Genomic DNA, 14,349 nt, shown 5'->3' with positions numbered 1-14,349 from the left:
GTCCAAGGCTTACATGCCCTTCTCCCTCTCTAGCTGTCAGCTTCTTCGGGCAGGGATCGAGTCTTCTCTGCATTCCCAGGACCTGGTGCAGCTTAAGCAGAAACATCTGGAGATAGGCAGACTAAAAATGGGAAAGCCCATATGCAGGAATAATGAGAAAGTGGGTTCTTTCTCATATGGCCCCCATCAGTGGGGGAGGAAGGGAGGAAGACAACTTTTGCTAAGCACTACCTGTAAGACAGACACTGTGTATCATATTTTTACATATATTGCAGAAGGCCATTATTTCCAAAATTTCTGAGACTTGATTTGTCCTATATTAACAATATTTCTACAGTTTGAATATCTTAACTCCAAAGAGCAAAATAATAGACAAATAATTTTCCAGGCCAAAAGATGTGGTAAAAAAATTGTTTTGAAAGAATTTTGTTTTTAAAACTCCTTTATTTTATGTAAATACATCTTGCAAATCAGTTGAAGGATGTAGCACGTATCCATCATTACTTTTCATAGATTAAAAACATCTGGATATAACTAAAAAAGGGGAAAAAAGAGTATCTTGTTAAACTCCTAAATCTTTAGACATGTAAGCATGTATACAAAAAGGATACATTCTACTTAGTTTTTCTCAGAATGAAAATTGGAATTCACGATGCTCACTCATTACCTTAAAACTGGTGTGATACAGGGGCACCTGGGGGACTCAGCCGATTAAGCAGTTAGGCGTCCAACTTCAGCTCAGGTCATGATCTCACATTTTGTGAGTTCGAGCCCCGCGTCGGGCTCTGTGCTGACAGCTCAGAGCCTGGAGCCTGTTTCAGATTCTGTGTCTCCCTCTCTCTCTGCCCCTCCCCGGCTCATGCTCTGTCTCTCTCTCTCTCTGAAAAATAAATAAACATTAAAAAAAATAAAAACACAAACAAAAAATTAAAAAAACTGGTGTGATATACATATATACAAATATACATATATATGAAAACTTTTTATTCTTTGGAAATGCTTGTTGGTCTGTGGCACTTCTCTCACCTTTGCGAGTTGATATAATTGCATCTGTGAAACAAAAGGTGAGATGACGCGACAGCTTCTTGTAGAAGGTTTCTTGTCCGTCTCCTCTAACAGAACCTTTGCTTTCCAAGCTCCCCTCTCGGCCTGTGCATCTGGAATATTTCCATGAAGTCTATGATGTCCTCACAACGTCACCCAGCCTAGGCAGAGCCATGGTGGCCCATCCATCAGGGTTCCTTCCCCTTCGTCTGTGAGCCATGGCAACATCACTCTGCAGTACGGGAAGCCAAGAATCACAACTATCACACCAGTCCCTGCTGGAGGCCTCCTCTGCTCAGACTCCCCTGGAAATGATCTTCTGTCTTGTCTTCTAATCCTCCTACTAACCACCACTCTACAGGTGAGGCACCTGATACTCAAAAGGGTTTAAATACTGTTAATTTGCCTGTCATCACACATGAAGTAGGGACTGGAATCCAGAGGGTTAGGACTTGAATACAAGTCTGTCTGCCTGCAAAAGCTCTACTCTCTCTACTTCGCTCTGGGAGATTCATTGATGAGAACAACATGAAATTAGGGGAACTACTGGGCAATAGGTATAACTTTAAAACCACAAACTGGAGTATGTGGGAGATGTCCCTGCTTCGTTTGTCCATAACTCAAAAGAATTTATTTGACAAGACCTCATTCTGCTGGAGATAGAACTCTAAGTCAATCCAGGTTGCCTTCCTCCCAATTTCTCTGGCTCTATCCCAGTCCCTGGAAGACTTTGGGGTGTGGGGGGGGGAGAGGTAGGCATCTGGTTCTTATTTGTTGTCTGCTAGCTCTGGGGCCACTAAACCATCCATCCTGCTCTCAGGTCATGCCCAGCATTCCTCAGTCTCATGACAAACACCCTTCATACCTAATAGCTCTCTCTGTTGGTTTTGTGCCCCTCTGGGGACGTGATTCTCATCCTGCAGCACCTCTGGGGGTTGTGTGGAATCAGTCTCCACTTCTGGACCATGTTGTCTGTGGCTGGTGGATTTTGTGAGGTCCTCTGAGGCCTTGTCTGCCCAGACTTACGCAGCAGGTATTTAATCTCTAGGGTATTGCTGTTTTCCGGGTCATGTACCTGGATAGCAGGCCACAGGTGTCCTCTCCCCTCAGATCCCACCTTCTGTTCTGAGAGTTCTGCTTCTTTCACCTGATTGTAAAGTAAGCTCCTTACAGGCAGGGGTTGTGTTGAATTCATCTTTGTATTCCAGTGCTTATTATTGAGTCTGGCAGACTAAAAGGATCCCTATAAATGCTTATTAAATTAATAATTGTCATCTTCCTAGATGTAAAGCTGTATCCACTTTTCCTTGTTGTGCTATGGTCTATTTTCATAGCTTGCCAATATGAATATGGTAGAGAGCATAGACTTTAGATCATGAATGTTCTCTTTTAAGGACTGGCTTGTCACAACTTAAAGCACCAACCACATTCCAGAAGTCAGCTGTGTGTTCTCTAAGGGTAGATTCTAGCAGATTCTGTTGGAATCTCAGCCCTTTGCCCTCTCTCCTACAACTTCGATGCATGCCAGCAGACTTCCAACTACCAATACCTGCATTCCTTTGCCCGAGGGCTTTCCCTGGCCACAAAAGCCACATTGCCACCTGTGTCGCTGGAAATGCCAGGGTATTAATGCCTTCCAACAGGGGCTGTCAGTCAGTGACTGACAGGATTTGGTGAATAAATACCCCAGGTCCCCTGTCCCTAGGGTCGGATATATCTGAGGCAGATGTCTACACCAGCTCCAAGTGATTCTCCAAGTGATTCAGGGTACTAAGTGCCAGTTACACATAGTGGTAATTGGCTTAATAAGCATCCTTTAGTGGCTTCCTGCTCTTCCTATGTCACCTTCCCAGTCTTTTAACTCCAGATAAACCACTTGCCCTTGAATCTTTGTTTCATGGAGCTTCTTGGGGAACCCAACCTAAGAAACAGATTTAGTAAGATCCTGAGGTAACTTTTAGTTCTGGATCTTCTGGATTATTTTAGGAAGTTGTATACAAAAATAATGAGAGAAGTATTGAGGGAGGAGGGAATGAGTCTAGAAGATTGCTGTGGGTTGACTATGAAGAAAATTGTCTAACTTTCGTAGGATAGGGCTTGGAATGGCTTCAGAAGTGTTTCTTATAGGCATGCATTTCCTATTGGCTGTATTGTTATATATATATATATATATATATGATATATGATATATGTGATATATGTTATATATGTGATATATATGATATATATATATATTGATATATATATATATGATATAATCTGAATGTAGGCAAGAATTTTTGCATATAGATGTTCAAGGAAGTATTTTTCCCTAATAGTGACACAACCTAATTGAGGGTCTAGTTAAATAATTATGACAAAATATGCTGTGTCTACTAAATGGAATAGAATGCATGCCCTTAAAATGCATACTTTAAAATTTTATTTATTTTGAGAGAGAGAGAGAGCATGCAAGCAGTAAAGGGGCAGAGAGAGAGCGAGAGAGAGGGAGTGAGAGAATCCCAAACAGGCTTTCCACTGTCAGCGCAGAGCCTGACGCGGGGTTCGAATGCAGGAACCATTAGATCATCACCCGAGCCAAAATGAAGAGCCAGATGCTTAACCGACTGAACCACTCAGGCCCTTCTTAAAATGCGTATTTTAAAACATGACATGCTAACAGTATAGACATGCATGTTAAAGACAATTTCCTTTATCCATTGCTGGAAGCAAGAGTCCTTCTGCTTACACTTCTGCTTATAGTTCCTGTGACCCCTTAATAGTGATGACTTCTGAGAAGAAGCCTCAGGAGAAGGTGGAACTGGAAGGAGAACAGATATGTAGTATCTGGACAAGTAGACAAAACTAATGTAAAAAGCACAAACTGAGGGGATGGAATCGAAAGGAACTGTGTCTGCTGAGCTCTACTCGCCACCCCTTCCCCTCGGGTTGAATGTGTGCCCCCTGCCACCAGCACAGGGGTGATTGCGTGTCTGCTATTTATTGTGTGCCTGCTGCAAGCAACGCACCATCTTAACAGTTTTAGACACATCCTTTATAATATTTTCAACAACCTCTGGGAAGAATATCACAATCTCCATTTTCTCAAATATGGAAAGTTAGGATCAAGATGGTGTAAGCAACCAGTCCACGATCATTCAACCACTCCACAGAATCCAAACTCTGGTGTTTCTGTTGGTTAGAAAATGAGGGCAAGGGACAGAAAAAATGACCTCTCTTATGTGATGGAGAAGTGATTACCGAGCTCCAAAATGCGAGTAAGGAAATGTGTCACTGCAGGAACTTAGAAAGTCCTAATCCATGCTGGGCTGGCTTCTGGTGTGGCCTCCTGCAAGGAGGTTACAAGGTAACCTTGTTCTCATCTTGTTTCCTTTAATTATGTATTGAGCCGACAGTAGACTTGCCACTCAATATGGAACAAAAGCTTGGCCTTTCCCTGAAGTTGCAGTTCTCAGGGCAGCAAACTATCACCAAACAGAAATTCCAGCTCAGAGGTGTGCATCTGGCCATGCGCCAGGGGCATCTGCTCCTGTGGAAGGAAGTGTTCCCTGGCTCTAAAGAGGTACAACAGGTTGGCTCAGTTGGCTCTTCTTTGGCTGGGGAGAGCAGATTGCGAACATCTCCCAAGTCTTTTCGATGATGTCCCAAGCGTAGCTTGATACCAGCCATGGTGTAGGTATGTGCACCATGGAAATTAGCAAACACTGTAAGCGAAGGCTTTTATCTTGGAGATCCATTGATTATTGGGCCTTTCCCTGAAGGACCAAAGGCCATTGATTAGATACTGCCATCTGTCCTGCTGTGGCATATACAAGGTGGTCCATGGGTAATATCAACTGAGTCTACAAAAACATATTGGGGTTTTAGGGAGCTGATAAATATACCCATTTTCCCCAACCCAGGTCTGAACTAAGTAAAATACAAAGAACAGTCAGGTAGATGGAGCCCAATGTATAAGCTCTTTTGCTGGTAAAGGCTAGGTTGGTGAATGTGGTTTAGGTGCAGCAAGAAGGGACTTCCTAATACTATACTCCAGAATCAAGAAGAACTACCCATCTGTCACAAGCTCATCTGGACGACCAAAAGCTTTTCCATATGGAGCTCTCCTCTTGAAAAATTTATAGTACTGAGAATCAGAACAGAAATCTTGATTTCTTTGGGCAGTTGACTCTCTAGAATAAGGGTAGAGGAAAGGACTGAGCTCTCTTTGCCTGGTTCCTGTCACAAAGTCACTGGTAAGAGGAGTCCTCCTCTCTGGGGAGGAATCAGAGAGGGACCAGATAGACAGTAGAAGCATTTCTTGTACTGAGTGCCCACCACATGGAGGGAGATATCAGTTAGGGCCTGATAACCATTGTTCTATGAAAACCTAGAGACAACCAAGTGGGAAAGTGATGAAAAATGTAAACTGGATTCTATTTTTCCAGGTTCATAATTTATTGTACAAACTGAGTATCACAGGGTGAGTTGACATTAGCTTGTCCAGGCATGGGAACTTAACAGATGAGGTACCGACTATTTAGAGTTCATATGTGGCTTTCATAGCTGGAGGTTTTTTAGACCTTAACTTCAAGTATAAAACTACCAAAGCAATGCCGCTGCATGTGGCCAGTACACAATTCATCTCCCTGTGGGAGTATTGGACTATTTTTTAATACCAGTGAAATGGAATTTGGCATCAGTTTCTGGTACTGCCATGATTTCAATCTCGCAAAAGACACAGATTCTGCAGCCCATACACAGCTACCTCTTGGCCCAGCTGGAAGAAGCCCTGTAAACTGGATTCTGTGGGTCTCAATATGGACACACTCTGCCTTCCCAGTATTGATGTTTTAAAAAGTATCAGATTGTCCTGCATCTGGAGGAATATATAGTGGTGTTCTTATCACACATACATACATACATACACACACATACACACACACACCCTTCTGACTATGACATTACAGATGGAGTCTACAAAAGTGATCGTAATCTATGCAAGCTTTTTATTTTTTTATTTTTTTAATATGAAATTTATTGTCAAATTGGTTTCCTTACAACACCCAGTGCTCATCCCAACAGTTGCCCTCCTCAATGCCCATCACCCACTTTCCTCTCCCTCCCACCCCCATCAACCCTCAGTTTATTCTCAGTTTTTAAGAGTCTCCTATGGTTTGCCTCCCTCCCTCTCTAACTTTTTTTTCCCCTTCCCCTCCCCCATGGTCTTCTGTTAAGTTTCTCAAGATCCACATAAGAGTGAAAATGTATGGTATCTGTCTTTCTCCGTATGACTTATTTCACTTAGCATAACACTCTCCAGTTCCATCCATGTTGTTACAAAAGGCCATATTTCATTCTTTCTCATTGCCACGTAGTATTCCATTGTGTATATAAACCACAATTTCTTTATCCATTCATCAGCTGATGGACATTTACTCTCTTTCCATAATTTGGAAGGAAGAAAGACAGAAAGAAAGAAAAGAAAGAAAAAGGAAAAATGCAATGAGTTTATATGTAGCAAAGATAGATGCCTACTCAAAATTTAGACCTTAGGAAACAAATTCTCTTTCATTTTTACCCATCAAATCTTTGATTTAATAAACATGCCTGCCTTGGGACAGCCGCTGCATAAGCACTGAGGTAAAATGAGTTAGACATGGTGCCTGCCCTCAGAGAGTTCATGGCCAGGTAGAGAAGAAAGGCGAGTCAACAGGCATCAGAGGAGACTGCAGTGAGGGCAGCGGCAGAGAACATTGAGGCTTGTCTCAATCAATTTAGCAAAACGTGCTCTTTCACAGTGTGCCATGGCCAAAGTTATCTCCGTACTATAAGAGAGGTCATCTGGGCACAGAGAATAAGAATATATTTTTCCTGATTGCAATTTGGCTCCCAAGTGAGGTGGAAGGGAAGTGGTATGTTTTAATATTTACATTCTTTCTGCTAATATGCTATAAGCTCATTGAGAAACTGGTCTCAACTTGACAGTCTCCTGGACTCTATTCTGTGTCCCTGAGGACATCTCAAGAAATGGCAACAATAGGACTATCTTTGGCATTATCACATCTCCTCCTGAAAGAGTCTGATTTTAGAACTTTTTTAAGTTTATTTATTTACTTTGAGAGAGAGAGAGCACAAGCAGGAGGAACAGAGAGAGAGGGATAGAGAGAGAATGCCAAGCAGACTCTGCATTGTCAGCACAGAGCCTGATGTGGGGTTCGAACTCAGGTCATGGTGAGATCATGACCTGAGCCAAAATCAAGAGTCAGATGCTTAACCGACTGAGCCACCCACGCGTGCCCCTGTTTTTTGCCCACATTAAATGGAAGCTTATTCCCTTGTATTTCCAGTCTTGGTCCATTTGTATTTCCATAATTTGGCTATTGTTGAGAGTGCTGCTATAAACATTGGGGTACAAGTGCCCCTATGCATCAGTACTCCTGTATCCCTTGGGTAAATTCCTAGCAGTGCTATTGCTGGGTCATAGGGTAGGTCTATTTTTAACTTTTTGAGGAACCTCCCCACTGTTTTCCCAAGTGGCTGCACCAGTTTTCATTCCCACCAACAGTGCAAGAGGGTTCCCATTTCTCCACATCCTCTCCAGCATCTATAGTCTCCTGATTTGTTCATTTTAGCTACTCTGGTTGGCATGAGGTGATATCTTAGTGTGGTTTTGATTTGTATTTCCCTGATGAGGAGTGATGTTGAGCATCTTTTCATGAGCCTTTTGGCCATCTGGATGTCTTCTTTAGAGAAGTGTCTATAGAAGCTTTTTATATTATAGGTCTTCTCCAACCCTGAGACATCTTGTGTAATCTAGCTACAGGTGAGAAATTCTTATGGGACCTGTCAGAGAGTAAGCTTTGCCTTTCCCTCTGCTCTGTGGGGTCTTTTTCCAGGGGCCTTGGGGATATCCAGACTTTACCCTGATACCACTGACTTCCAGTTTCTCCATTGGTTGTGAGCTAATGCAGCTTAAGGTGGCTGATCAGCAGACTTTATGAGGGGTGGCATTCCGTAAGGTGTCTTTACAAGTTTCCTTCAGTGCATATTCCCCTGGTTTTCATTTAGAAAATGTGGAAATATTCTGCCCTTATCAAACTACTGGTATCCTGCCTGCTACAGCATTGTAGGCCAGAGAAGCCTTGAACGGTGTGGTTGAGCTACTTTCCAGACTTAGCCCTTAGCTCTAGATCTATTATAGAGAAAATTCCCTAGAACTTCATATCCTCTTGGAACAATGAAAGGGCTATAACTCTTTCCACAGACTCTTAGTTTAATGTGAAAGACAACACCTAGTTGGTTACTGATATGCTTTTTGGGACATGAATTTGAATCCTGTGGAATTTCTCTTGTGCAAGTTGGGTCATGGTATCAGTCTCCTTCCACTAGCCTCAAAAGTCATCTTCTGTCACAAAACAATCTAGAATCTCTTCTGAGTCTAATTATGTTTGGATTATAATTTTTAAAGCTTGGGAGTTTAATTAAAACCAAAATGGGAGTGCACTTTACATTTTATTGGTTGGAGCCCTTCTGATTAATTGCATTAGATTGTTAGTACCTCCAGAAGATTTTCTTATTTTATTGACGTAAGCCTGGACTTTACAGGCAAACTCAGTGTTTGCCTGTTCATCTATTTAACAGCTGTTTAGTGAACGCCCACTGCGTAGTAGGCTCTGTGCTGGGCATGGAGAATAAATGCACACTCAAGGAGTGGAATGAAGAGAAAGGCACACTGGCCAAACATTACAGTGTAATGAGCAATGCAATGGTGGTTTACTAGAAACAGTGGAAGGATGGGAGAGATGTTGAAGGCAGCCTGGGTGAGTCATGAAGCACTTGAGCTAAACTTGAAGAATGATACGGGGTTTTCAAGAAGACACAAAGGGAAAGAGCCTTCCAGGCAGAATGGAAGGCTTAGAGAACATGGCATTTTGGGGAAGTTCAGTATTGGAACACCAAGGGCAAAGGAAGCAGGGGGTGAGGCCTACAGTTGGCCAGATACTGCTCTTACTGCTATATATTAATTCTCTTGCCTAATTTTGACAACACTATGGAGGTGGTATTCTTAGCTCCATTCAACAGAGGAGAAAACTGAACCTTAGAAGGATTGTATAACTTGCTCAGATTTACTGACCTAGTAGTTGTTAGGGTTCAGATTTGACCCCTATGTAGAAGTGACATTCATCACTATACAAAACTGCCTCCTTATGTTTATCTTCATGCTTCAGCTCACAGACAAACTTGATTTTCAGTCCCAACAAGTAGCTGCTGAAGTCCCTGTTTTCACTGGAAATACTTTGTCTACAAGGTCAGCAAAGACAGCTGGTGTATGGAATGCAGCCATTTTACATGATCACTCCTTGACTAAAAGAAATGTAGTTCAAACCCCATTCCTCCAAACATGACAATTGCTATGTGGCAAAGCTTCAAGCTCAAATCTGAGGCTCAATAATTATCAGCTAATCAAGTTGTAGTGCCACCAAAATTCAGGCATACCCTTAAAGTAGCTTCTGCAGGGTTTGAGTTGTCGAGGAAGTTTTGGAGAGAGCTGTTTGAAAGTAGAGGAGTGAGCGTGTTTATTAAAAAAGCATGAGAAAAACAAGCGTTAGGGCTTTTACCACTGGGCTTCCTGGGAGGCTCCATTCTCCTGATACCTGAGGCCATGCATGAAGGGCCAGCTTGGAATGATGGAAATGCCGGAGAATCTGCAGTCTTAGATCTTAACTTCCGTCACGTCAGACCCCTTTGGAGTTTGGGCAAGAAACTTCCTCATTTTGATTTCCATGCTTGCATAGAAGAGTGGCTCAATGTCCTGCTTCTGGGGCCAACTGGATGTGCTCAGGCAAGATGCACAACTCTGTGTTGGTTTCATAGCTGTAAATCAAGGATAGAAATAGTTTCTACCTCGCAGGCTGTTGGGAGAGTAACTGAGCCCAGGCGTAGAGGATCTTAGAATGGTGTTGACAGAGAAAGCACAAGTCACATGAGCTTTCATTACTGTTGTTTTCTTCTAGTTCTGGACTTCCCTCCTCCATCCAAGGCGAAGTGATCATTTCTGCAGAAAATCATTCTTCTTTCTCTTTAAAATTTTTTTCTACTTAAGGAAGGCAAACTTAAACTTCTTTGTGTTGTAGTACACTTGCCAACGTTGCATCGACCTCCAGCCTGGGCATAGCATGTCCGGCACTTTGTTTGCTGCGATCCTCAAGACCAATGGGAATCCATTTTGTTCAGACAAACAATGGTGACCTTTTCTCCTGTTTGCTCTGTGGCAAAAATTATTGTCTTTTTGCCATAACCAAACATGATGATCTTTGTATAATGGAAAAACAAATATCAGTGAACTTTTTATTTGTTTCTTTCGATGAGGAAAAACCTATTTTAAGTTGGCAAATTCCACTGGAAATAAATCATATTGCTATAGAAACCATGCACAATTACCCCTGAAATGTGGTTGCTATATATGTTCTTTAAAGGCACATGCGTGAAGCATTATATTTTAGCACGTATTGACTTTCAATTCTGTTTCCATAGTGTTAGACAAGGACCCGTCTGCTGACTGCTTCTCTGTTCAGCCTTTTAGGATTCCTTGCTATCTTTGGGATGTGAAATCATGTGGTGAAAACCACAAAAATCTTGTGATTAGTTCTGGCTATGCTACTTCTGTCCATGTGTCCTGGGGAAGGTTTTCCAATCTTTCTGATCCAATAAATTTATACATTCTCTAGACTATAAAAATAATGATAATGTCTCATAAGGTCTGAGTGAAGATAAGTGAGATGAAGTGATATCTGCATAGGTACTTAATGCTTTCTAAAATGCTGTATAAAGGTGAAACAGTTTTGCTTTCAGAAAACCTACCCACTGAATAAATTACATATCCCAAGTAATGTTTGGAGTTCCTGTATTTTTCTTAGAGTTCGGTTATGACAAGTTGAAGATGTGTGAATCCATACAGGAGGAATGCAGACCTACTTGGGGTAGGAATCCAGCAACATTACTCACTATCTATGTAATCTTGGGCAGGCAGCATAACCTAGAGAGGTTATGCTTTACTTTCTTCCTCTTCAAACTGAAAAAATAAAATAAAATGCATATCCAGTGTTATTGAATAGATTAGAAAAAATTTACGTGTCAAACACAGCTCTTGACAGGTAGTAAGCACTTAAAAATGGGACTTGCATGAAATAATGACGTTGTGCCCAAGCTGACACCATTAAACAAATTCCCAACTACTCGGCAATTTGGAACTTGTTCTACCAAAGGGAATACCGTTTGTCAGCACCTGGAGATTCTTATCAATTCTTGAAGAACATTTGTTTGGAGATAACAACTACTCATGGGTTCTGCCACAAACGTTTAGTGAGCATCTATTAAGTGCATGGATCAGCAAGGTGAAATGGCTATTTTCTTTCCTTTGCTTCCTTTCCTCCCCTGCCCTTCCTGTCCCTTCTCTTTCCTTCTTTTTTTTTTTCCACTCCTTTTCTTCTCTTCTTTTCTGCCTCTGTTTTAAGGACAATGGAATGCCAGTGGAAGAGCAAATCATTCATTTAGAACTGGCAAATCTCTCAGACTGTTATGCCAGGAGACTCATTTGAAGTTTATGGCACTGAGGTAACAACACGGGCCTCTGGATGGCTGGCAGGTCTGAATGTTGCCTCAAAATTCCTTTATGAGAAGCAGCTGAGCGTTTCTTGAGTTTTGTCAAAGGAGAAAATTTGCGAGATGATGCAGTAGAGTCAATAATGTCTTCCAGAAAGGATATGTGGAGATGTATTTGGAATAATGTTCTTCTTCATAAGGAAAGTAGATGAGAATAAATTTTTCACTGCATAGAGTGAATGCAGAATCCCAGGAACTCAGATACAATATAGTATCTGTTGAGTGTATAAACTGACCAATGAGGAAAAAAGGAAGAAGTGTTTATGAAAGTAAAAGTTGGAAGATGAGAAGGAAAGATCACTCAAAGTTCCCCATATCTGAGATAAAGATTTCCACCGTGGGCAGAGAGGAATGGCTGGAGGTAAGATTTCATCATTACAGATTACATCATTGCTCTGAGCAAAATACCCCATATCTGCTTACCTTTTCCTTCTTAAATCACAGCTTCTAGGTTTCCTCCTAATACAACCTTTCTGCACTGCACCTGCTCAGTCAGAAACACACACACACACACCCAGCTCCTATTCCTCTATGCCTGAAACCCTACTACTGAACAATCAGAGACCCAACAATAAACCACAGAGTTCCAACAGAACTTGACTACCTAACTTTGGTTTGCCAGGCAATTCTTTTTGTGTCCTGGATATTCCCATCCAACTGGTTTTATATCAAGATCAAGGCCTGATGGGGAATTCTAAGGGACTCATCTTCTCAACTCCCACCCATTTCCTAGAGACCCTCTGTGCAGAGTGGTTTCATGAACTTGACCTGCTGAACTCAAGGGAAGAGGTGTTCAGGTAACAGCTACAGGTATGAAATGTGCCAAAGGAGTAGGTTTCCGAATTGGGGTGAGCCAGGATGGAGCTAAGATGTAAGCCAGGGGGTCAAAAATGGCAGAGTCAATCACTAGACAGCCAAGAGCTGGATGGGATGTTGAAGCTGGTGGTCAAAGGGAGCTGAGGAAAAAGGAGGAGTTGGCATCAAGCCCACACAATGTAAACAGCCTTAAAGGCAGGAGAAAACACAAAATTCTTGTATTGGTTTCTTCATTTATTTGTTTTAAAATCTATGAGTATGAACTGAAGCAGAGCTTACCTCAACCTATAGGCATTTTGGTTTTTGTTCTGTTCTGTTTTGTTTTGTTTTGTTTTGTTTTCTGGAATAGGAATCTTTGATCGGTCACCATAGATGTGGCCAGTCTAGGCCCTGGGAATTCAGATGGTGGCACGGTGTAGCAGTCTGGGCATCACTCAGCTCTCGATTTGAGTGCTAACTCGGCCATTTGTTCCTGTGTCAACTTTGGCAAGTAGTTTAGCTGGCTCCAGATCTCAGTCTCTTTATTTTAAAGTTGGAGTAGTAATAGGTATTCATAGGATGGTTGGGAGGCCCGAATGAGATGAAATGTGTGACACGTCCGAAACAAGGGATGTCCCCAATATGTGGCAGCTGCTTATGATTGTTGTTGAAGTCTACTGCATCTCGCAGACTTTGGCAGAGACCTTCCCATGAATTGGTTCTCTTGGCTTTGGAAGGGAGTCGAGGGAACCGAGGGCAACCTTGAGTTCACGCGAGTTACTCTGGCCCAAGGGCACGTCATGGAGTTGGAGATTAGACTATCTGCCACGGCTTTGTAGGAGTGGCAGTTGGCCCTGCTTCCTACAGCTCTGCCTCAGGAACAACAGGGCCTACAAAAGTGAGCCGCATCAAAGACTCCCATCTTGTGGAGAGCTATAGCCCCATTGTGGTCTGACTTCTTGCCCTTTGCCTTTTTCCTTTTATTTTTATTATTTTTTTAAATGTTTATTCATTTGTGAGAGACAGAGCGTGAGTGGGGGAGGGGCAGAGAGAGAGGGAGACATGGAATCCGAAGGAGGCTCCAGGCTCTGAGCTGTCAGCACAGAGCCCGACTTGGGGTTGGAACTCACGGACCGTGAGATATGACCTGAGCCGAAGTCGGATACTTAACCAGCTGAGCCACCCAGACGCCCTGCTTTTTGCCGTTTAGACGCACATGCCCTTGGCTGCCTGATGAGAGTTTGAGGAGCTCAGAGCAACAATGTAATCTGTAATGATGAAATCTTACCTCCAGCCATTCCTCTCTGCCCATGGTGGAAATCTTTATCTCAGGTACAATACTCTGAAATGGCCGTGTTCCCGTTTCTTTTTTCTTTAAAAAAATCTTTTTTAATATTTATTTATTTTTGAGAGAGAGAGACACACACACAGTGCAGGTAGGGGAGGGTCAGAGAGAGAGGGAGAGAATGACACAGAATCTGAAGAGGCTCCAAGGCTCTAAGCTGTCAGCACAGAGCCCTACGTGGGCCTCGAGCTCACAAATGATGAGATCAGACCTGAGCCAAAGTTAGATGCTTAACCAACTCAGCCACCCAGGCACCAACTGTGTTCCCATTTCAAGTCCTTTTTATACTAGATAAATTCCGGGTTCATTATTGTCTATCTGCCAAATGAAATGAAAGGAAAATATCTTAAATCATGTTTTTAGGGGGGCACCTGGGTGGCTCAGTCGGTTAAGCAGCTGACTTTGGCTCGGGTCATGATCTCGCGGTCCGTGAGTTTGAGCCCTGCGTCGGGCTCTGTGCTGACAGCTCAGAGCCTGGAGCCTGTTTCAGATTCTGTGTTTCCCTCTCTCTGATCCTCCCC

At 42.5% G+C, this 14,349-nt stretch overlaps 1 protein-coding gene and 1 long non-coding RNA gene across 2 annotated transcripts in view; both read right to left on the bottom strand.

The window, feature by feature from the left end:
- Nucleotides 1–5,563: 5,563 nt before the first annotated feature.
- LOC122241916 (ATP synthase membrane subunit K, mitochondrial-like) lies at nt 5,564–5,742 on the bottom strand. Its single transcript, XM_042998347.1, is given in 2 exon segments — nt 5,564–5,673; nt 5,676–5,742. Coding segments are annotated over 2 exon segments (177 nt in total).
- Nucleotides 5,743–10,978: 5,236 nt separating this feature from the next.
- Nucleotides 10,979–14,349, bottom strand: part of LOC122230661 — a 44,055-nt gene continuing 40,684 nt past the window's right edge. Inside the window, exon 5 of the long non-coding RNA XR_006207696.1 lies at nt 10,979–11,098. This is a non-coding gene — a long non-coding RNA (uncharacterized LOC122230661). The remainder of the gene's footprint in view (nt 11,099–14,349) is intronic.

Source organism: Panthera tigris, chromosome C2, assembly GCF_018350195.1.
Source record: "Panthera tigris isolate Pti1 chromosome C2, P.tigris_Pti1_mat1.1, whole genome shotgun sequence".
In the NCBI taxonomy this organism is placed as follows: domain Eukaryota; kingdom Metazoa; phylum Chordata; class Mammalia; order Carnivora; family Felidae; genus Panthera; species Panthera tigris.
This window is presented reverse-complemented; position numbering and strand designations above follow the sequence as displayed.